General features: G+C 34.5%; 1 protein-coding gene across 6 annotated transcripts in view; it reads left to right on the top strand.

Annotated features, from left to right (window-relative positions):
* The window catches only part of USP15 (ubiquitin specific peptidase 15), a 108,995-nt gene extending 92,156 nt beyond the window's left edge, over window positions 1-16,839 (top strand). For 5 of the 6 annotated variants that reach the window (XM_023764229.1, XM_023764230.1, XM_023764231.1 and 2 more), the window contains 11 exons: window positions 1,359-1,442; window positions 1,533-1,627; window positions 1,722-1,913; window positions 2,781-2,896; window positions 3,077-3,349; window positions 4,575-4,645; window positions 4,991-5,106; window positions 5,705-5,854; window positions 7,981-8,084; window positions 11,621-11,709; window positions 15,114-16,839. In XM_023764229.1, the coding sequence (XP_023619997.1) occupies window positions 1,359-1,442; window positions 1,533-1,627; window positions 1,722-1,913; window positions 2,781-2,896; window positions 3,077-3,349; window positions 4,575-4,645; window positions 4,991-5,106; window positions 5,705-5,854; window positions 7,981-8,084; window positions 11,621-11,709; window positions 15,114-15,296 (1,473 nt within the window). In that variant the 3' untranslated portion in view covers window positions 15,297-16,839. The remainder of the gene's footprint in view (window positions 1-1,358; window positions 1,443-1,532; window positions 1,628-1,721; window positions 1,914-2,780; window positions 2,897-3,076; window positions 3,350-4,574; window positions 4,646-4,990; window positions 5,107-5,704; window positions 5,855-7,980; window positions 8,085-11,620; window positions 11,710-15,113) is intronic. The other variant, XR_002832107.1, reaches the window with a different exon arrangement.
* The last annotated feature ends 8,267 nt before the right edge of the window (window positions 16,840-25,106 follow it).

Raw genomic sequence — 25,106 nt, 5'->3', positions numbered from 1 at the left:
TTTATGCATATATGCATTACCTATGGACACAGACAATAGAGTGGCAAAGGCCTTGGACGGGGCTGGAACCGAGTGGAGGGGGCATGGGAGAAAAAAAGAGGGACATCTATAATAATCTCAACAATAATAATTTTTTTAAAAAGTAGTAGTGTAGGGAAAGGAAAATTTTAAAGGAGGGCATGGTCAGCAGTCATGCTAGGGAGGTCAGTAATATATGGACTGAAAAAGACTTGGTTGTATGATAGTGTTGACAACATTTCTAACAGGATAAAAAAGGTGAAGACAGAAGCCACAGTGGATTCGTTGATAAGTGAATGGGAGGTGAGGATGTTATGATAGTCGGTGTAGACACTACTTTTAACAAGGTTTTGTGGGGGTTTTTTTTAATCAGGGAAAACAATGAGGGACTATTTCGTTCTGATTTTTTTAGAAATGTGTATCTATTCCAGTGTTTATGTACTACTAAAAATAAAATGAAATAAAGGAGATTGCTGAGCTTAGGTTCCAGAGGAAGCAGCAGAGCATGGGATTCAGAGCATAGATGCTAGGGTTAGCCTTGAGTTGGAAGGACACCTGATTCTCTTTGCATGTATTGAGTGAGACAGAAAAGGACTCAAGTTTGTAGGGGGAAAGCAAGTTGGAGATTTCTTCTCCAGTAGCATCTAATTTTCTCCAGATAATGAAGGGAGAAGTGGTGAAATAGGAAGCCTAAGGAATGCTGAAGATTTTAAGTAGTTACTGAGAGAATAAGTAAATAAGGGATACACAGACTTCTGGCTAGTGCTGAGGAACCAGTTGAGATAGGGCACTGAATTTGTAGTGCACTAATCTTTAAAGTTGGGCAGTTTTCTCCAGTCTATGTGAACAGCTCTCTAAGAAAGTGTAGCAAGAATAAAACTGAATAACAAATAACTAAAGGTTTTGCAATGGAGTAGTTGAAGTGAGGAATCATGTGCAGTCTGAATGGAAGGGTATGAAGACAGGGAGCTAGTAAACTGGGGGAAAATTCAGAATAGGCCAAGAATAGGAAATAATGAGTTTCCAATTTGACCCGTAAGTATAGTTAGACAGTATCCTGTTAAAGAGTTTTAAGATATCAGAGGTGTAACAGGTTATAACAAATTCTAAGAAGTTAACTACAGTTGAATGCAAATGTGAGTCTTTGAATTGAGTAGCCAAAGAACAATAAGGTACAGATAAATTATCCATATGGACATTGTCACTGGGATGATGTTAAGATTGGAGACACTGTGAGCCAAATGCCAAGTGAATGTGAGGAAGCAAAGATGACATTGGTCTCATTTATTGAATATTTTTTGCAAAGTAATAAATTCATTAAAAAAATTTTTGTTCCTTAGTACAAAGTGATTGTCCCCAAAATTGGAAACATACTTGATCTTTGCACAGCATTGTCTGCTTTATCAGGAGTACCTGCAGATAAGGTAAGATGGTTCTGGGTTTGAAGAATGTAAGTTGGAGTTTATTTTTGCAGTGTTGTAAAACCAGCTCAATAGAAATTTATTTTTTTTTAGATGATAGTTACTGATATATACAATCATAGATTTCACAGAATATTCACAATGGATGAAAATCTTAGTAGTATTATGGAGCGGGATGATATTTATGTGTAAGTATAAAATTCATTTTGCAAAATATCACGAGAAAATATTCAAAAGAATAACAAAAGTTTTCAGAATTTATTTTCAGCTTTGTCTTTATAGGTTTGAAATTAACATCAATAGGACAGAAGATACAGAGCATGTGATTATTCCTGTTTGCCTACGAGAAAAGTTTAGACACTCAAGTTATACCCACCATACTGGTTCTTCACTTTTTGGTCAGCCTTTTCTTATGGCTGTACCACGAAACAATACTGAAGATAAACTCTATAATCTCCTACTTTTGAGAATGTGGTAAGTGTCAGATAATTCTGCATTAGCAAGATAAAATATAAAATAGAGAAAGTAAAGATGCATAGTACATTAGATAAGTCTGTATTATCTCTAGTTTGTTTAGATAGGTAGCAATTTAAAAATCAAAGTATAGTCTAATCCAGTTTCTTGATCATGTAAAACATTAGTGAGGTGATTTCACACCCAGGAAGCATGAATGCTTTTAGCCATTTTCACCAAATGTTAATAGTTGGGAGAAAATAATAAAAATGTATCATGCATATACACTCTAAAATCATAACAATGTCAGATGTTTTATCTCTTTATACACACTGCTAGTTCAAGAACTCATACAAATAAACAGTTTTGTTTAAAAGGATAAACTTTCATGGTTGGTAGTATTGTAAGGCAAACGCTCTTTGTCTTCCTGAAACCTTGAATTGAATTTTAAAGTAATCAAGAATGTCATTTGATCCCTTTCTTTTGTTCTTTATCACTGACATATTTAGTATTCTTACTTATTTTCATTACTGTAGTCTCATAACCCATACATAAAGATCATGTTACACATCTATAAATGATCTTAGCTATAACATATATATTTAACCTGAGAATTTTTAAGTGGAGAAATTATTTACCACACACTTCTAACATATAAAAATATGTTAAAACCCAAGAAGAACAAATTAAATTTTTATGAAGACAACCAAAACAAATGATTAGTCAGTTGCACATAAGGAATTTTATCTTGAGTTGAATTTATCCTTGAATCTAGCAAATGACCAGTTATTGCCTTTAAAAGTTTTATTTTATTGAAAGAATAGGAAACTTTCTTTAAGTTTTTACCTTTATAGGACTGAACTTGTTTGATTTCTGATTTTATTTAAGCCGATATGTCAAAATATCTACTGAAACAGAAGACACTGAAGGATCCCTACATTGCTGTAAGGACCAAAATATTAATGGAAATGGCCCAAATGGCATACATGAAGAAGGCTCACCAAGTAAGACTTTCCTACTAAATTGTGAAAACTCTTCACTTGGATTATTGCCTCAGAAAAGTCGAGAGGATGGGGATTAAGGAACTAAAAGATATCAGCAAGCTTAGGAAACGTAATATTAGTATTAATAATTTTTAAATGCAACATTGAGTTTACTTAAATATTTCTAATATCTAAAATTAGGTGAAATGGAAACAGATGAGCCAGATGATGAATCAAGCCAAGATCAAGAACTTCCCTCTGAGAATGAAAATAGTCAGTCTGAAGATTCAGTTGGAGGAGATAATGATTCTGAAAATGGATTATGTACCGAAGAAACTTGCAAAGGTCAACTCACGGGACACAAAAAACGATTGTTTACATTCCAGTTTAACAACTTAGGCAATACTGATACCAACTACATCAAAGACGATACCAGGCATATAAGATTTGATGATAGGCAGCTTAGGCTAGATGGTAAGTATTTGTGAAAAATGGCTTGAACACTAAACTTTAGCAAAAAGCATGTTATTTTTTTAGATGGAAACTATAAAATTCAACACATTAATTTTAGTACTTATCTATCTAAAATCTTAAGTTAAAAGCCTTAATTTCTAAGTATCCTATATAATAAAATCCTGATATGCAAATCGACCGCAGAGGGAGGTGACCTGTGGCAGCGGCGGGCAGGGTGAGTGGGTGGGGCCAAGCCACCAGCCAAAGCAGGTGCCAGCTAGGGCCCCCCCACAATCGCCCTGCCGGTCGCCCCACAGATCCGCCCTGATCGCCGGCCAGGCCTAGGGACCCTACCCTATATATTGGGAACAGTCTCTTAGATTTCAAAATTAAAACCTGGCAAGGCTACACTAACACTGAAAAAAACAGGATGTTGCAACAATGACATGCATGGACTCAGGCTTGCACATTTTGTGGTCAGCCCTGATTATGACACTTAAAACTGTGTGACAAAGCCTATTAACTTCTCTCTGCTTCAGTTTTTCCACCTGTAAGATGGGGAAAATGGTACTACCTCCTCAGAAGGATCATGTTATGTACTACTTTTTATAATCAGGGCAAAAAAATGTAGCTGCCATACAACAGCAAGATGTCTTTCACCTGTATGAAAAGTATGGTCACTGGTGCGTGAAGCATCCCACATTGCAAGAGGGATGTCCGAGGGCGCAGGCTAGGCTGAAGGCCCCCCCCCATCCCATTCGAATTTCATGCACCAGGCTTCTAGTACTAAAATAAATGTTAATGTTTATTAAATAGAGGTTGGACTTATGCTTAAGTTTTGTTTTGTTTGGTTTTTTAATTCCTAAAATACTATAATGATTTAGAAACAATGATTTGCCCTGATCACCTAATCCAGTGGTAGGCAAACTCATTAGTCAACAGAGCCAAATATCAACAGTACAACGATTGAAATTTCTTTTGAGAGCCAATTGTTTTAAACTTACACTATATAGGTAGGTACATTGTTATTAACTTAATTAGGGTACTCCTAAGGCTTAGGAAGAGCCACACTCAAGGGGCCAAAGAGCCGCATGTGGCTTGCGAGCCGCAGTTTGCCGACCACGGACCTAATCAAATAAAAGAGATTGTTATATGTTTATTCTCATATATGTCTTAACATTAAAATACATTGATCTTAACACTAAGGCATATTAAATTTTAAAGAAAAATATGTTTTCCACCTTAGAAAGATCTTTTCTTGCTTTGGATTGGGATCCTGATTTGAAAAAAAGATATTTTGATGAAAATGCTGCTGAGGTAAGTCATCACTCTTTTTTTTATATTTTCCATCTTGATCACACTGTTTTGTTGCATTCTTTTGCTTCTACCAAATGTACTTATTTTGCCAGTATAAAATTGGTTGGTTATGTACTAGAAAATATTTATTTGTTTTAAACATGCTTTCTGTTTATACTTTTTAGTTGTTTTTAGGTGTGTATATAGAACTTATTTAGAAGTGTGGTGTAAATCTCAGCTGAAATAAGCTTTATGATTCTTTTGAGGAAGTTTGCGAGTTTTTCATTACTATTCATAGTAATATGGTATCACTAAAATGAGTTTTGTCTCATTTGTTCTCTTAACTCAAGAAATACTTCTCTTTAGGATTTTGAAAAACATGAAAGTGTGGAATATAAACCGCCTAAAAAACCCTTTGTGAAATTAAAAGATTGTATTGAGCTTTTTACAACAAAAGAAAAGCTAGGTGCTGAAGATCCCTGGTAAGAAACAAAGTTAAATAGTTGTTTCTAATTTTTTTTAAGGTTTTATACTGAGGTATATGGTCCATCAAGTTAGAAAGGTGATAGCTAAATTCCCTTTGATATTTTAAATAATAAGCATTTATTTATATTATTTTATTAAGAGGGATGAAAATGTCTTTAAAAGTATTATAATTCCACTACTATATTTTTCATAATAATTACTTTTTCTTGAGAATTTTTAGCAGTGCTGCCATTTTGAGAGAAACTTTTAGGAAAATTGTAATATGTTTTGTGGTATTATTAATTTCATTAGAGCCCAGAAATTTTGAGATTTTTCTAATACCTATATCTCGGCAGAATTAGCATACTGAAATGTAAATAATCTAGCCTTCATCATTTATTTGAATACTTATTTACATATTAGTTTATAATAGTTAAATCTATTTGGAATATGTATTGAATATAAAAATAATGGGAACTCCTATTAAATCTATTTGGTGTATATTAGGCATACAATAACTGCTCACTAAAAAAAATGTAGAACTTTTCAAACTTTTTAAATATACATTGTTTTAATTGCCTCTATCAAGCTTTAAGTGTTTCCCTTCATTTTTAGGTATTGCCCAAATTGTAAAGAACATCAGCAAGCCACAAAGAAATTGGATTTATGGTCCCTACCTCCAGTACTTGTGGTACATCTCAAGCGATTTTCCTATAGTCGATACATGAGAGACAAGTTGGATACCTTAGTTGATTTTCCTATCATGTAAGTTTTAATTATGCTTCATAAACATCAGACAGCTCTAACTTTTTTTAGGCATCAGGTAGCATTGGACACAGTCTCAGGTTTTGAGTGTATTTTTGAGTAGTTCTAACAGTTCATAACAATCAATAACAATTTTTATTCCTACTTTAGAGATTTTTTCAAAGAACAAAAAGAAAATATACTTAAAAAGAATAAAACTCATTCTGTGTTAACATTATTATGGATTTGTTGTCCCTGTTTATAAATCTAAGATACTCATGTGACCTTGGTGATTTTATTTTTTCTTAGGAATCAATCATCAGTTATTCCTAAATATCCTTTTTTTTAAAGATTAAAGTAATATATAAAAACAATAATAAAATTGTTTAGAAAGATAACACAGTGGTGATATTGTGTCAAACACCTTCAGTTTTCTTTTTCTTTTTTTTTTTTAAATATATTTTATTGATTTTCTACTGAGAGTCAGAAACATCAATGAGAGAGAAACATCGATCAGCTGCCTCCTGCACACCCCCCACTGGGGATGTGCCCGCAACCAAGGTACATGCCCTTGACCAGAATCGAACCTGGGACCCTTCAGTCCGCAGGCCGACGCTCTATCCACTGAGCCAAACTGGTTAGGGCTCCTTCAGTTTTCTTATTGCATTGTCCAGAGTATGATATATTCGTAGAAAGGTATGAAGTGGTCTGGAGATGTAGTATCTTTGTAGTCCTCTCTTTTTAAGCTTTCACTGAATATAATTGAGAATTCAGAAGGACAAAAAGGGAATATTGTATCTCATTCATGTAGTCCAGGAAGGACTTTATGAAACAAAATTATGCAACAAGAACTTCATACTTTCCAATTTTGCTAAAGAACATTGATAGTATTTTTATACATTTCATGATATTTCTGCACCAAATTTACTTGCTATAGTTAATAACTAGACAAATGCTTAAGGCAGGTATATAAAGGTTATTGGAAGGAAATAAATGATATAGTATTAAAAACATTCTGTGGATTGCTTATTCTAATTGGTGATTATAAATTTAAAATTTTGCCCTAGCCGATGTGGTTCAGTTGGTTGGAACATCATCCCATACACTGAAAGGTCTCAGGTTTGATTCCTTGTCAAGGCACATACCCAGTTTGCAGGTTCAAACACAGTCGGGGTGCATGGGAAGCAACCGATCAATGTTTCTCACATCGATATTTTTCTCTTTCTCTCTCTCTCCCTCTCACCCTCTTTCCCTCTCTCCCTCTCTCCCTCCCCCTCTCATCTCTCCCTCCCTCCCTCCTTCCCCTTCTCTCTTCCTCTTTCTCAAAAATCAATGGATACGTATTCTCGGGTGAGGATTAAAAATAATAATAATAAATAAAATTGAAAATGTTTTGCAATTATGGAACCAAAAAATGGTAATTTTCTCTTTTACAAAATTATGAGCCATCAGAGTTTAAAGAATATGGCATTTTGACTATATAAGTACAAGGATAACCAGAAGTAATGATAATCTAGAACCTATTAGAGAAAGTAGTTTAGAATCATTATTGTTTTTCAGTGAGGCAAGTACAAAAAGTCTAACCAGAAGTAATGGTAAGCTATAACATGGTGATGTTCCAGTTTCATGAGAGGCAGATTATAAACAGCTGATTACATGTCACAGAATGTTGACCATTTGGGATATACAGATTATCAGAATCAGGAAATTTAGAATAAATATTGGGGGTTAGATATATTTAAATTATTATAATATTTCCAAGAAAGTTATTTTTCGCTATCCCTTTATTTTTCTTTATTAAATTCATTTCTTAAAATGACTTTAAAAATACAAAAACAAAAAGGACCTAGATGTGTAGGTAAATAGTGATGAATACTTTTCCTAGTGCCGAAAATTAAATGTATTAGCATAAAAACATTAATCTGAATAAAAACAATCACTGGATAATTTTTAAATTCTCAACCCTTAAGAAAATTTTTGACAAAACATTCAAATCTCAGGAGTATATACATGATTTGCTTTATAGAGTTATTTGTCTCTTAGTAATTTTTTTAGAGATATTAATGTCAAACAACACTGATAGAGGGGAATAGAATTCATTACATGTAGGTAGAACATAAGACTAATTTGATCTGTCTTTAAAACAGTGACTTGGATATGTCGGAATTCCTAATTAATCCAAATGCAGGTCCTTGCCGGTATAATTTGATTGCTGTTTCCAACCACTATGGAGGGATGGGAGGAGGACACTGTAAGTTGACAGTTTACTTTTCTGCTAAAATCATGATGTTTGATAACTCCAGACTTTTTTCCTTAAGATATTTATTATTCCTTAAGGGGAAAATATGAGGTGTACCTTACATGTAGTAGTTGTTCAATAAATATTGATTAATGAATAAATCTGCTTTTGAATGTTTTCAAAAAGGCATAGAGGATTGAATTATTCATACTCAGTTCATACTTGTCTATTCAGGGCTACTGTCCTTCCCCATTCTCCTTCCCTTTCCCTTCTAATGTGTTTAACCCTTTGCACTCCGAACCATTCTGGACATTGGCTACCAGCTACTCGACGCTACTTTGCGGCGGAAACGTGCATTTACAGAACCTCGTATTATTTAGTATAATTTTGGAACCAAGTAACGTATTATAATGATATTGGACTTATATGAATTGGGTGACATCGAGGAATGTATATTTGCAAAAAAAACAATATTTTATTGTTTATAATTTTGTACAGTATGATAAGTTTTGTAACACTCCCTAATATGCATTGCAGGCTGATTAGTGCATGTTTGACAGTAATAAGTGGTTTGACGCCTGCCACCAGGTGTTTTCCTGTTAGAACACACAATGCAGTCCCGTTTTCTTTGTCCCACATCGGGAATATGTAGTTTATTGTTTAATCCGACACAAAACCCGCTGACAAACTTGTATATATCTTAGTAATTTTACGATATTTTGATTTAATTTCTTGTGCCATTTCAAGATAAAACTTCAGGGAAACATGCATGTCTCAAAACGTTGCGTTGAAATAACTCAATTCCCCGTAATCACTAATAAACTGCAATGTCCCCTGAGAGGGGACATCCGAGTGATATGATAGAATTCCGATGTCCCCTGAGAGGGGACAGCGGAGTGCAAAGGGTTAATGTATGTGCTCTTATAGATCATGCATCATTGTTAAATTACATGATTGGTACTGTGCTATAAATCTCATATTTTTCTCTTAACATAAGAAATGTCCATGTAGTCCATTTCTTCTAAACACTCATAACTTACAGGTACCATATTTTATCTCTACTTATTTCATGATGGATATCCAAATTGCCTTTAACATTCTACCACCATAAGACTGATAAACATTATTGTTTATGTTCCCCTTTGTGAGAATTTTTTTGAGCTACATACCCAGAAGTGAGATTGTTGGGTCATGAGTGTTCAGGTACTTCCAGATGGTTCTCCAGGATGGTTATACCAGTCTACACACTTTAGTTGATAGATTTTTCATTGAACCATCTTTGCATTCCTGGAAAATCCAACTTGTCTTTTAGTATTTTTTATATACCCTGTTGGATTTGGTTAACTACTTTTATTTAGGATTGTTACAATTAATTTGTGCTAACTGCTACACTGTGGAACTGCACGCTGTAACAATTAATGTGTAAATGAAATGTCTACTCTAATAAAACAGGCTGGGATACTTTATCTGTTTCCTGAAGCAGCTAGCATTGTATAGGAATTAACTATTCATGAAAGTCTAGTAGAATTAACCTGTAAAAATTCTCTTACCTGGGCTTTACAGCCTTAAACTTTTTATTTATGTCATGCTTTGTGAAATCTATTAAGTTTTCTTTTTCCAAAATGTGCACATTGTGGCATTTTCTATTTTTCCAAAAATATATCTATGTTTTCCAATTTATTTGAGAAGAATTATTTATAATACTCTTATGCTATTTTTTTCCTTTGTCTTTTCTCTCTTTTTTTAATTGGTCTTCTCAAGTCTGTCTTATTACTCTGTTCAAAGAATTAGCTTTACATTTTATTAAATTTTCCTATCCATTACATGTATGTGTTCTATCTTATTGATTTCTTCTCTTCCCTTTGGTATATTTTTCTTCTTGTTACTTTGGGTTTGTTCTGTTGTTCTTTCCCAGCTTTTTGAGTTGAATGCTTTTGGCTTTCCAACCCCCCCCCCCCTCACCCTCATCCCCCATTGAAGGCTATAATAAAAGTTCTAAATTTTCCTTTAAATACTGCTTTTATCTGTATCCCATCAAGTTTGGAATGTCATATTTTCAGCTATATGCTTTTCTAAATACATGGTTTTTATAAAACTCTTCTTTTGTTCTGAATTTTATTTTGTTACAGGCACTGTCTGTGTTATATTAATCCATAGGAGGGTTTATTCAGGCTTCCATGTGGCTTAATAAATGGTCTGTTCCTTAATGTTTGTGTGCTTGAAAAATAGGTATTTTTCTATTCAAACATAGAGTTCTTCTCTAATAATTTATGCTTACCAAATGTATTCAAATTATTACTATTTCTGGTCATTTTTTATGTTTATTCTTTTTTTGAGAGGAATTTGTCAGGACTTCTACTGATATTGTTTTACATTATTAATTGTATTTATGTTTATAATGGGTAGCTCTTCTTTCTCTTTTGTTTCTTTTACCAGGATTTGATGTTCTTTTATTTTTCTCAGAATTATAAATGTTAATCTAGCTTTCTTTTAATATCATTTAAATTGCAAACTCTGTATGCCTTTTTGTAGGATTTGTCTCTCTTATAAACCATATTGTTAGATTTTTGTCTTTTTATTCAGCCTAACAATGTTTCTTTTCATTTCTGAGGGTAGCAGTTGTGAGTTCATATTGACAAATTTATGGCCCACAATAGGCTCCACTCAGAAGAACAATGCATTTGTTTTGTGATGGGTAGAATTATTTAGAAGTCGTGGCCTATAAAGTGTCACTTTTTAAAAGCTATGACAGAATATAACTGTTTTCGGGACATTTTGCAACTTTGTTTCCTCAGTTATTAAGTAGTTTATACAAAACATGGGATGGGAAAGGGGGCAATTTTTTTTAACTTCAAGATGAAGCAAAACTTTAAAACTTATGCAAATTAATCACTTTTTACCTTTCTCTTGCTTTGTACTTTTATTAAAGAATTAAAATTATTATAGTGTAAAAACCACTATAAATTAGTGGGCTAGTATTGTTGGGAAATTTTGTCATAGAAAATTTAAATTATAGGTAAAGTTTCAAACTTTGGAGTCAGAGACAGACCTGGCTTTGAATCCTAACTCTGCTACCTAACAGCTACATGTTGGGCAAGATGCCTCACTTTCTCCATCTCTGAAATTGGAAGGATAATAATGACACTTTCTTTATGAATAATGCACAGAAAGTGCATGCCACTGTGCCTGGTACATGATAAATGTTAATTACCATTTGTTGTCATTAGTATTGTTACTCTGTGAATTAAAAAAATAATAACAAATCTAAAATAAATAAATAAAAAATCTGTTCTGTTTGTCCCTGAGATGAAAAAAAGTTACAAATTCATCTTATGAAAAGTATCATAGGCATGTAGATTTTAGGAAATTTTTCTAAAAACTTCTAATCAATGAAATCAGTTGAATGTATAACAGATAGGCCTTATATAGATGATTATCATGTGATTTTAATAGATGTTCCTCACACATATGATTTTAAGGTTTTAATGGTTCCCCCCAGGAAACCATAAATTATTTCAGTTATAGAGGTTGTTATATTTTTTCATTAGATACTGCTTTTGCAAAAAATAAAGATGATGGAAAATGGTACTACTTTGATGACAGTAGTGTCTCAACTGCATCTGAAGATCAGATTGTGGTAAGTGTGTCTTTTATTTTCTGAAAATCAAGAAAACCACTGTTTTAAAAAGGGACCATAGGATACTGTAGTCTGTCTTCTAGCAATTCTAATAGCTAAGAGAAACTTGCTCTGATTTAAAGAAATGTAAAATTGTCCCCTAAGTGAAAATTTGTTTTCTAAATTTGCCCACTAACAAATTTAAAAGTACAAATTGCAACGTGAAAATTTTCCTGGTAGTTTTCAACATGAAAATTGGAGTTTTCTAAGGAAAATAATAACTTCTTTTTATAATAAAAATTTTTCTCTAGAAAATAGGCTCAGACATTTCTAGATTACTTAAAGTCAGAATGTTAAAGTAGAAAAAGAAGTCCTTTAAGGGCCTTACTATACATATGATTTTAAAAGTAAAGTCTTATCCTTTATGACAGTTAAACTCAAAATTACATAATTAGGTAAAAGAAATTATATATATATTTTTTTTAATTAACCCTTTGTATTGTTACTTTAATATTTTCTAAATAGCAGAAAAATTAGGAAGCTACATCTAGTCACACTTGCATTCGTTTATCAGTTACAGCCAGAGCCAAAATATTGGCATTTGTTTTGCTTCCCATCAGAGCAGATTTTTATTATAAGATATTGATTGACAAAAAAATGACTTGTATATTCTAAGAAGAAAGTTAAGATTTGCTTGATAAAAGCTTATATTTCTATAAGTTTTATTTATTGATCATAATATTATAAAGATTAAGAAGTATAAAGATTAAGAAATATAGTATTTATTCATGTTATATTTTCTATACAGAAGTTTTCTGTTGATGTGTAAAGTGCTGACTGCTTTACCATTTTTCTAAGTTTAAATTATATATTCCTGAGGGCAGAGACTAGCATTTGTTCTAGTTTATAATACTTTAAAATTCTTCAACCTAAATTGTTCAACTTTGTAAATTAATAAACTCCTAGGCCCATTTATTTGACATGGTTTTAACCTGTCATTGGATGAACAGATGAAACATAATTTTGAGTTGTTTCCCTACAAATGTTTTATTTTTTATGTATATGTAATATATGTATATACATATAAATTTTGTACTGTTGCTTATCTCCTTATAGCTATAACAGAACAGACATGAACTCTAATATTTTTTAAAATGTGTATAGGCCTAAATGGACTACACTTCCAGTTCATATTTAGACTTCTAATGTCAAGTCATATCTCTCACTTTTCAATCCTGAAATAGCTTACATCCTTTTTCAAAGTCTTTTTGACAACACTGCTCTAATCTTGCCTTCAAATAAATATCTTGTTTATATATAATATATGAATTAGATGTTTCCTTGCCTCTTAATAATGGTTCTTCATTTAGTCAACAAGTACTTGAGTCTATATTTAAAACTATTGTAAGCTAGGTTAAAAGACAAATATCATTTCAAGAGGTTTACAATCTAAAGATGACAGATAAGCAAATTAACGATTATATATGATAAGTGCTATTAAATATTTTGGCTACATTGAAAGGAGGCAGCTGTCTTATGTGATTTGGGGTTAAAGGAGACAGGACCACTGCAGGGAAGTTTTCATAAAGAAAGTAGTGTTTGCCCTGACCGGTTTGGCTCAGCGTCGGCCTGCGGACTGAAGGGTCCCGGGTTCGATTCCAGTCAAGGGCATGTACCTGGGTTGCGGGCACATCCCCAGTGGGGGGTGTGCAGGAGGCAGCTGATCGATGTTTCTCCCTTATCGATGTTTCTAACTCTCTATCCCTCTCCCTTCCTCTCTGTAAAAAAATCAATAAAATATATATTTAAAAAAAAAAAGAAAGTAGTGTTTAACCTGAGTCTGCAAGTACAAATAAGAGTAAATTAGACAAAAGAAACAAAATATTCTATGCAAAAAGAACAGTATCTACAAAAGTAAGGAAGCATGACATTTAGGGAAACAGCAAGTAATTCAGTATTACTGAAAGAAAGATTCTTGTTAAGGATATGGGGCAGAAATTAGCTAAATTTGGGACTCAGATTAAGACAAGTGACTTTCTTCTTTTTTTTTTAAAGGCTGTAAGAAGCATTGGGTGATTGTTAAGTAATAGGACATTATTAAATTTGCATCTTAACATCTGTCTGAGAACACTATAGAAGATAGATTGAAGGGCACTGAGAAAAGCAGAAAGGCCATGTTCTGCCACCAGCAGAAGGGAGGCTGTCATGTAATTTAAGCAGTAAAAGCTTCTAAATCTACTATATTGTCCACCTGAAACTAATATAATATTGTATGTCAACTTTAGTGGTAGTAAGTGTATAGACAAGGGGAGACTGGATTTATGAGATTTACTACATAGAATTAAAAGAACTTGATTAAGATTAGATATAAATGAAGATACAGATATAGAATAGAGATGCAAAGAGGAAAAAATTACAATTTACTAAAATAGGAACTAAAGAAAGAAAATTTGTGTTGAAGTTTGAGGTGCCTGTATGATAGCTAAGTGGAAAGTCTCTTTATGTATTTGGACTAATAGAATTAGAGTTCAGGGGTAAGAACTGGCTTGAGTTGTGGGTCCTAGGTAGGAGTTGAAGCCATAGGTTGAATGAGTCACCTACTGAGAAGATACAGATTGAGAAAGAGTGATGGGCTTAGGGCAGAATGTGATTTCTTTTAAAAGATAGGATTTAATGAGCCCAAAGAAAGGTCAAACGAAACCATAGAGATAGAAAATCTAAGTTGTATCACAGAAGCTAAAAATGGTTGGATGCAGGGAAGAGTAGTAGAGCATAAAATGCTACAGAGAGATTGACTAAAAGAACTAAAAAAGGCATTTATTTAATTTGTTTATAGGAGGTTATTGACTCTAGTGAAAACTATTTCATTAAAATGGTTGGGGCAGCAATTAGGTCATAGTGAATTGAGGAGTATGCAGGAGAGTAAATGATAAATATTAGATTACCATTCTGGCTGAGGAAGACTTTTAATGTCAAGAAGTCCAGTAAATAAGGACTCCTTCAAGATACACAGTGATGGTTGATGGAACAATAGCCTTAAGACAGAAGTTGGACTCTACAGCAAACATGGAATGATGTGATTAGTATTACAAAGAAGCTTCTTAGAGACAAGAGGGAAGAAGGCATAGAATTCTAGTTGATGTTAGAGTACCTAGGTTAATCTGTTATATTGTTGCATTTATTCACCTGTCCAACTAACTTAGAAAAGAATAAAAAGGTTAAAATTCCAGTGACCATTCCACTTTTATAAGTAGAAGTAACCTTACATTTAATCAATTTTTATAACTTCCATCTGACTGTGTGGTTTTTTTATATTTGATGTATGCCCTATCACCAAAATTGGTTGCCAGGTAAAAATTCATACTATATTTAATGTGACCTTTGAGAATCATGACCTTTTTAACATCCTCTGCTTGTTTTAACAGTCCAAAGCAGCATATGTACTCTTCTACCAGAGACAAGACACTTTCAGTGGAACTGGCTTTTTCCCTCTTGACCGAGAAACTAAAGGTGCTTCAGCTGCCGCAGGCATCCCATTAGAAAGTGATGAAGATAGCAATGATAATGACAATGATATAGAAAACGAAAATTGTATGCACACTAACTAATGAAAGTCCTAGAAGCCATAAAAGAGAGACTTTCCTGCTGGTGGTATCGATTGAAATGAAGTTATCCACCACATTAAACAAACGTCTGAGATGGGGAGTTTCAGATAACTGAATGTAAATCCTTTATCAGATTTTAACTTGTGCAGTACTTGAAGTGAAACACAATGAAAAACTTTAACAGAAATTGTCTCTTAATACATTTACAGTCTTGTATTTACAAGCTAAATATATATAGGAAATCACAAATAAATCCCTTTTAAGTTTGCTGCTGTTTTGATGAATTATGTTTTCTTTAATTTTTTGGATGTGAGTTAATTGATGACAAATGTTAAATTTGTGGATGTTGGTCATTTTTTGCTCTAATAATACTGCAAGAAAACTATGGCTGAACTTAGTTTTTGAATAATCTAGTTCATGTGCATCAAGCATTTAGCTGCAGTATCAATGTGACATAAATACTGCAGTAGTATCCTTGGAAAACCAAATTTTCAAACTATCCCTGGTAATCAGTGTGGGCCTATTAAAAAACCAAATCAAGATAAAAGAAACAATCTTGAAAAAGTTACTTCCTTTTGTAGTATCATTAAAATCATCTTATCGCTACTGTGGAAACAGGTTCTAAATTTCATGCTCCATCTGAAGTCATTGTTCAGTTAAATGTGTTTTTTACAGCTATTGGGATCTATTCCTTAGACATTCAAATTCTTTTTTACTTTCTTCGTATTAAAATGCATATTTTTAATCTGGTGTTGGTCCCAAATTAAAATTTTTGCTGTCTGTTTTTCTCTACCCCATTTTTTGGTAATTTGTCAACTTTTAGCTCTCCCAATTGTAATATAAGAACAGACTTGATAGTATTCTGTATCCATAGTAATAATTACATCAAGCTTAGGATGAGAAATTTTTTTCATATACTGGCCTTTAAATCATTATTGGACAATTGGCTTTAAAGGTAGGTCTGTTAACTTTCTTTGTGTGTTCCTGATGGAATTCACCATAGCCTTACAGCTTTTCTCAGAAGGTAACTTGCTATAAGAGAATTGGCATTTGCATGTTCCAGAGTGAGAACCTGTACAGTATATAAAGCATACAAACCTTGAATTTGATTTTAGTTCACCACATTTAAGGATCCAGGATGCCAAAAATATGTGTGAACATTTGAAACATTTTTCATTTGCTGCTTTCCCTTTGATCTAGTTGAAAAGAATGTATTGTAAATTGGCATACAATACTGCCTTTAATAGAAAATCTAAATGCTGGGGCACATTTCACATATCGACTACCTGAGAAATTGCTTTGTGTCCTACTGTTATTAAAGCAAAAAGTATAATGTTCTTCACTTGAACTAATCAAATACAATAGATTATAAATTGTGTATTGTAAATAAAAGTTCACTCTGTGAGTGCACATTTTGGTAAATTATTTATTTATGTTAGCATTTAAAAGTTTTAAGAAATGCATTTGACCAGGATAAATAAATGAGGTATGTTGATCATGGCTTTGCTTTATACCTTGATATTAAAGCTGGTTTTACATCCTGGTATTTTAAAAGCTGCTTTGTTGTTTTTTTTTTTTCGTTCGGTTTTTTTTGCGGGGGGCGGGGGGGGGGCGGTGTTTTCTTTTTTTTCTTTTTTTCTTTACTTTTTTAAAATGTAAACTAACCTCCTGCATGACAGAGGTTATAATTTTGTCCGCACTTGAGTTCACTTGAGTTTACATTTGAAATGTGCATGTTTATTTATACAGATTTCAATAAAGCTATTCAAGGCCTTATTTAGTCTTTTATTTCTTACTTTGAATCTTTTGATAAAAAGTTCCCTGTTTTATGGGTAGGTGACTGATTATATGCCAAACTTTATAGTTACCATATAGTTAAAGATGGAAAGGAAAGCATGTCAGAGCAAAGTGAATCCTGTTTAAGGGCATGTTTTAAGTTGATTTTTTAAATTTAAACATTCATTAAACCAGTATTTGTGTACCTACTAATCATTTCAAGAGTCTTGAGAGTAAACAAATATTCCTGCAGTTACAAAGCTTGCAGTCTTTCTGCTCTCTACTAACTAATAGACTATATTTCCATTTTTCTGGGGTTGAAAAAAAACTAAAATTAACTTTTTCTAATCCTAGATTCCAGTCTCTACCCTAATTGTCCATAGGGACCATTTCTTTTTAATGCCTGTAATTAACTTCTATTACCACTAAACGAAGTATGTTTTTTCATTGGAAATGATGTTGTTAATTCGGTGGAATTTGTCTTACTCAAATGACATTATCAACTGCAAAAAATAAACTGTAAAAATTGTGCAAAAGGCTCATCTATACTCTAAAAGTATATCTTCATTGGTAATATAGGGTAGTAGGGATATATCCATTCTAGAATTCTACTTCTAGCTTTGCTATTTACTAATCATATGACTTAGATCTCTCCAAGTATGTTTCTTTACCCGTAAAAATAATGATAACAATAACAGCAGCATTTATTGAGCACTCACCAAGGACCGGCTGTTATATTAAAGTGTTATATCTATTTTCTCATTTACCACAACAGCTATGAGGTAGGGACAGTCATCCCATTTTTCATATGGAGAAACCAAGGTACAAAGCAGTTAAATAATACTCCCAAGATCACCTGATGATGATGTGGTGCAGTCAGTAATTTATCCTCAGATGTATGTATTACCTCCCACTGTTGGAGCCTCGCAGGATTGTTGAGCACTCACATGAGCTCATGTATTTGATGGGACGGTACTTTGTGAACTGTGTGGTATACTCATTACTGATTTCTTCAGTCTCAATAACTTCAGTCTAATAACTTTGCTTCCAAAGTACCTTCAGCTCAGTATTTGAGTTTTGAATAAGAAAGATACCAGCTGGAATATTGATTAACCTTTCCCTTTTGAAATTCAATTTATGTACACTTATTACCATTTTTACTAAATTTAAATGTTATATAGCAGTTTCTCCCTTATCTTGTTCATCTAACTTAAGTGTACCCTTTATATTTTCCCAAATGCAACCCTTATTTTCAGGACTTTTCCTTCACCTATACTTTAGCTTTAATTAAACTATGAAAAAGCAGTAGCCTGGTCTTTTATTTAAATGTCTCACTTTCTCTTATACTCTGTGTGGTTTCAGTAGTCCTGCTTTTATTCTTGCTTTCCTAGCAACTAGATATGAAAACCATTGATTTGGGCATAAAGAAGATCAGTAAGTACTAAAGCCATTGATACAGTATGAAGACAGTGCTTTTTCATCAAGTATGTAATTTCATTGAGATGAAGATATAAGAAGCCAGAAGAGAAATTGAGGGGTGTCTCGTTCAGTGGCTTACCAAAGAGGGTGGGGGAAGCATACCAGTAGGAGCCTTCTACCCCAGAGAGGAGGAATGTACTGTCACTAGTGCATCGTGATAATCAAAAGCAGGCTAACTTTCAGTCTGTTTTATAAAGTTCTTCACAGACAATGTGTTTCATTATTGCATGTTTCCCACCCTCCCTACTTGTATAGTGTAGATGAATACACGTCTCCCAATTTATTTTTTAAGGTAGAAATGTGAAGAATTCTTGTACGTTAGGGGAAGGAATAATAAGTTTGCTAAAATCTCAGAAGAGTGAGAAGGAAAGGAAAATTCCATTTTTGGAGCCAAAGAAGTGAACTGGAAATTTTTTTAAAATATTTTTTTACTCTACAATAAAATTGTTTTTGTTTTTAAACAGCTTGTCTTCAAAATGTAATTTTGTTGGTAACTCCCAAATTATTTCAAATACCAGAGGATAAAGTAAAAAGAGTTTGCATCATGCTAACATATATTAAGTTGCAGAACTATACTAGATTGTTTCATCAGACTTTTCTAATGAGAAATACATATGATTTTTTATGAACATTATTCTAGGTTTGGGGGGGGGGCATTTCAATTCAATCTGTATATTTTTCATGTGCTTAATTGATATTTACTATGTATTAAGAAAGGAATTTCCAAAAAGCTCAGGCAACAAAACTTTCATTTAAAACTGAATTAGTATATTCAAATTTTTATAAGCTACATAGAATAGGTTTTTAAATATCAGAATTGAGAAGATAAAATGTACATGGCAAAATTAAAATATTGATCAAGCTTTATTTGCACTAATGATGGGGTAACGAATTTTAAAACAGACAGTACAAAAATTATTTTTAACAAATGTATGCATTCTCATCCCACATTCTACCATGGTATAATTATATCCCAGCTCTGCCTTTGGGAGCCTTGACATTGCCAGTGTTGTGAAAAGAAAAAAGGTTATTAAGGGAATCCAGAAAATGTATAAATTGTTAAAATTAAAACGGCATATTTCGGACTAGAAAGGGGAAAATCAGTCAAGTGGGTTTTTAATGTCATTTTTTCTAGAAATGTCTATTAAATGTGATCATACAAGCAGCTAAGAATACGGTTATCTCTGGAAATTGTTCTTTTAAATGGAAATGCTGTCAATATAAGACTGCATATTTTTAATATGCACAAAATCAAATATTTTGAATGTTTAAATTGTATTGCTGAGTATGTTTACTGTAGAAAATCGTTGTTGAAGTTGGTGCTCATTTTGCTCAGAATTTGCCTTCATATTAGGAACTTTTGGCTTGTTCTATATAGTTTGGTGAAGCAATGGAATTAAGTCTACACAAATAAAAGAAGAAAATAAATATGGACACATCCCAACAGCCTTTTCCCATCATGTTTATGCTTACATTTTTCTAAATAATGAAAATACTTAACATTTCCCAAACTGTTGTTTTAAACCTTGTATATTTCTTGCTTTTTAATTCTTAGTTAAAATCTTTCAGGATTCTTAAACTTTGTAACAGAACAGAAGTCTCTCCTTAAAACTTTTTTATAGTATTATCTTTTAAAACATAAAGGAACATTATAAATTAACAGACATTGTAATTATTCCTCCTCTGTGTATTGATTCTTGGGTACACTAGGTTTTAAATAATTTAGACATGTATTGTGTTCTGCTTGTGTGCCTTCACTCTTTCACCTGGGCCTGCTTTCTTCGGACCTTGAGTTCTCCCTATAAGTAGTGAAAGTATTTAATTCTTTATAGTGAGAACCATCTTTCTATTATATCAAGTGGGTATTTTTTTAATTTTCTGAGTTCATCAGCATTAATCCCATCATGTCCTTTTAACTCATTTCCCACAGGAAGCTCAAGGTACCAGGTATTTTGTTCATCCCCTAAATTCCTTCATTCCTGTGGTGAATTATCTGTGTCCTGAAAATTACTTAAGACAAAGCCACCTGCCAATATGGATTATTTTAGAATTGCTCTCATTTAGGGGGGAAAAATTTTTTTTGTAAATATGGAGAAATTGAAATGGAATTCTCATAGGACTTCTAAATATTAAGCAGCTTTAATAAGATAAAACTTCTGTTTATAAAACTCAGATTTACATTCAATTTTGAGCCATGTATCTATTGTATAAGTTGAAGTAATACTGCAGATTCAAACAGTGAACATCAATAATCATAGATATTTGGGTAGTATGTTGGTAGACAGTGAAATATGGTAGGAAGCATATTTAGAACCATGTCACCACATTTAGCTCTAAACAAGACATTTTCTTCTGAATTTCAGTTTTCTCGACCATAAAATGATATTTTCTTGCAAGGATTCAGTGAGTTAATGGATGTGGAGGTATAAACTTTCAGGTTTTGCAAAATAAGGCAGTGTTTTCTAGTTTGGACAACTAGAGTCCTCTATAAGCCCATGAAAGACTTCTTCAATGAAAGGCTCAAATTCAGCTTTTGAAGTTAATGTAAAGTATATATTTACATAGTTTTAGCAAAAGAATAATGAGTAGTACAAGTCAAATTAATACTTGCTCATTTGTGTACATTTTTCCCCTAGCTCCTATGAAAGACTTGGAGCAGAAGTCTTGGTATGGTAAGCTTGAAAATTAAAATTTCATACTGGATACTAGAACCCAGTTATATACTAACAAATGGGACTTTTACAGGTGTTTATGAGCATAACTTCACAGCCTTACACTTAAAGCCTTTTCTCTGTCTTCAGCAGATATGGATTATGTTGTCTTTTTTTCTCCAATTTCATAAATCATTATCTAAAATTATCTGAGTCTTCCCGATTGGTGTGGCTCAGTGGTTGAGCCTTGACCTATGAACCAGGAGGTCATGGTTTGATTGATTCCTGGTCAGGGCATACGCCCGGGTTGTGGGCTTGGTTCCCAGTGGGGGTTGTGCAGGAGGCTGCCAATCAATGATTCTCATCATTGATGTTTCTATTTCTCGCCCTTCCTCTCTGAAATAAATTTTTTTTAAAAAAAAATATTTTAAGAATTATTTTGTTAGTACAATTAATCTGAGACAGTCTGGTTGCTGTCAGTTCTCGCCAGCAGGGGACAGGATTGTCCAGGTGTATGCTGCATTTATTTTGATTTTCCCAAGACCTACATTAAAGAAGTGCTCCTAATTTGATGTGTGAAGTCTTTTTAATTTTTAAGCTGCATAACTGATACACAATAAAAATGAATATTTGTACTGTCATGTTAAAACAGATAGATTGGGCCCTAGCTGGTGGGGCTCAGTTGGTTGGTCATCATCCTCTGCACCAAAAGGTTGATGACTCCAGGTGAGAGCACATGCCCAGGTTGCAGGCCTGATCCCTGGTAGGGATATGCCAGAGGCAGCCAATCAGTGTTTCTCTTTCTCCCTCTTCATTCTCCTCTCTAAAAATCAATAAAGAAAAATATTTAAAATAAAAACAGGTAAATTGGAATAAGTTTCTACTGATAGGACTCCATTTTGTTTTCCCACAAAGATTTGGCTTCCTGGAACTGCAAATAACAAAATTTTCTAGCATTACATTCAGCATACAATCACAACTAGGAATAGGAATGAAAGCCATATACTCTCAGGACATCAGGCCTCACCAATGGGCAATCTTGGGCTTAATATTTAACATCCCTGAGTTTTTGCTTAAGTTTGAAAAGACTAGTAAAGGTCATATTGGGCTACCAAGGGAACTACACCCTCAGGGCTGTGGACATTATGGGAACATGTCCAGTTGATATTGAAGGCCTAAGCAAAGGGTATCTATCACCTTGCTCTCTGATTCTTGGCTTCCTGCACTCACAACTGTTATAACAGGCCATGCATTCCCAGAAGACAGACCCAACTCAACTGTGATAAAAAGTTGTGTTTCTTGTATGTTTCCAGGGAAGTTTTTATCTCTTTGATCATTGAAATCTGACATTTTTGTCAATGACTCAGGGTTCTCATCACCCCTGTGTCTGCTAGGACTACTCCCATCCTCAGGGCCTGCTTGATGGTTGCATGATACAGGCCTTGTCTCTTTCCTTTTACCTGGATAGATAAGGGCCTAGTAGACACGCGATTTCCCATGAAAAAACTAAGCCTCGACCTGGAGTTCCTCCTTGTTCTGACGTTTCTCAAATGCTGGAAAGCTCTGCCTCATACTCTGTTTCTTTCCGTGACTTAACCCCAAGACTTGCATGTGCCTCTTGAGCTTCAGGATCTTGAAAGCCCGGAAAGGCAGCTCTATTTTCATCTGAACTTGGGCTTCGCACAGAAGCTGGTACTGACTTGGCTATTGGCAGTGGGACTTCCTGCCCCTGGCCTGTTTTCTGGAACCAATGTCACTGAAAATAGCTCCTTATGTTTTTTCCCCATTTTCCTTTGGAAGAACCCTGTGTGTTCTGTGGCAGAACTGGCTGAGTCTTACTCACCAAATCTCAGGTAATTCACTGGCTTGGGCAGGTTGGTTCTCTCTGACTTTGGGAATCCTTCATTTCTTTCTGTCTCATCCCACCCCCCAAAATGCTCTCCTGCTTTGGGACACCTAGTTTCCCCTCCGTCATTGGGGTTGCATTCTTTTTCTGGCTCGCTCTTGTAGCCTAAAGTTGAGCATGCTCCCACAGGCACAGATTGCTCTCTCTGGCCTCCTCATCAATGGCAAGTACCTGGGAAGCTGCTGGGTCTCTACTGGCCCCACTTTAAAATGACCGTCAGAGACCCAGAAGTCAAACTGTCTGAAACTATGGACAATGCAATCAAATAGGCCTGGGTTGGTTCTTGGGCTGAGTGTCCAGTGTTGCTAGGAAGCTGCTCTTTAAAGCATGCCTATCCTGAATCTAAATCTTGGACAATCAACCTGCTTAGTGGTGTGGGGAATTCCTTGCTTACTGAAGCCCCTAAACCACATAGATGCCTATCTGCCATTCAATAATTTTCCAGGTCACTAGTTCTTACAAAGTCTCCTGAGAGTTGTTGAGAAGCAAGGGTCTATTTGGACCTGACTATTTCTTGGGTCTCTTTGACCCCTGAAATCCCTCAATTTCTTGCTAACATACTTTTTTCTAAAGAAAAAACTCAGATGTTTATGGAAATAGCTCTCTTGGATCTAAGTAAGCCCACAGTCTTTGAGGCTAAGTTTAGCTTCCTGCACCCTATATATACTCAGACTTTGAGGTTAAGTTTAGCTTCCTGCACCCTATATATACTCAGAACACTTCTCGTCTCCTTCTTTCTCTCCTCCTCCTCCTCCTCTGAGTTTTCCCATTCATTAACTCTTGGATGCCTTATGATTGTGGCTGAGAAGCATAGGGGTCTTTTCACCAACATTTTCCTGGATGCTTTGACCATCTCCACCAACTTCTTCCAGACATGAAAACTGAGCTCAACAGAAATGCTTCCCTTGTTCATGGGACTGAAATGGGCAGGCTTGAGCCCTCAATGTCTGAGATGGCTGGGAGAGAAGAGGCCAGTCAGGAAGGTTGCGTGGAGCTGACCTCCGTTTAACATGGAGGATTAACTCAGATGGAGTCACGGTAAAGAAGTAGAGGCTGCTTGTGATGGTGTAGAGAGGATCAGTAATTGGGAAAGAAAAGACCAATGAATCAATGGGATTCGCAGGTTGGGCCATGATTGGTAGGTGTTTATGTTCTGAGAGAGGGTGTCATCAGGTGAGATGTAGTTCACAAACAGGTTTAGTAAGGGAAGGGGCCAAGAATCTGTGTGCCTTCATGGGAGAGGAGAAGAGGCAGGCTGTGAAAGTAAGTGAAAGTCCATGAAAAAAGTGGAATCAGTGGGGAAAGCACTTTGCTGTAAGAGAGGTTCCCAGAGGTAAGAACAAAAACAAGGAAAGTGAGGGCATGGTCACGCCCAGAGGCAACAGATGCTCTGGCAATGGAGGGGAGCATAGGTTTGAGAAAGAGAGAGATGCGGAGAGTCAGGCTCTAATGACAGAAAGGACTCTGGTGGCAAAGATAAGACAACTGATAGAGAAGATAATAAAAAGTAGAGCCCAGCAGGCTTGGTTTAGTGGTTGAGTGTGGACCTATGAACTAGGTCACGGTTCGATTCCCGGTCAGGGCACATGCATGGGTGTGGGCTCCATCCCCTGTGTGGGGCGTGCAGGAGGCAGCCGATCAGTGATTCTCTCTCATCATTGATGTTTCTATCTCTCTCTCCCTCTCCCTTTCTCTCTGAAATTAATAATATATTTTTTTAAGTAGAAAATGAACAGAGCTACAAGGCAAGGGATACCTCTGAAAAAGAGAAGATAAGACTATGGATGTGAGCCCTAACCTGTTTGGCTCAGTGGATAGAACATCAGCCTGCGGACTGAAGGGTCCCAGGTTCAATTCAGGTCAAGGGCATGTACCTTAGTTGCAGGCACATCCCCAATAGGGGGTGTGCAAGAGGCAGCTGATCGATGTTTCTCTCTCATTGATGTTTCTAACTATCCCTCTCCCATCCTCTCTGTAAAAAAAATCAATTATATATATATA

This window comes from Myotis lucifugus, unplaced genomic scaffold (genome assembly GCF_000147115.1).
Source record: "Myotis lucifugus unplaced genomic scaffold, Myoluc2.0 scaffold_323, whole genome shotgun sequence".
Classification (NCBI taxonomy): Eukaryota; Metazoa; Chordata; class Mammalia; order Chiroptera; family Vespertilionidae; genus Myotis; species Myotis lucifugus.
The sequence above is the reverse complement of the archived record's forward strand: the minus strand, read 5'-3'. Positions and strand labels throughout refer to the sequence as shown.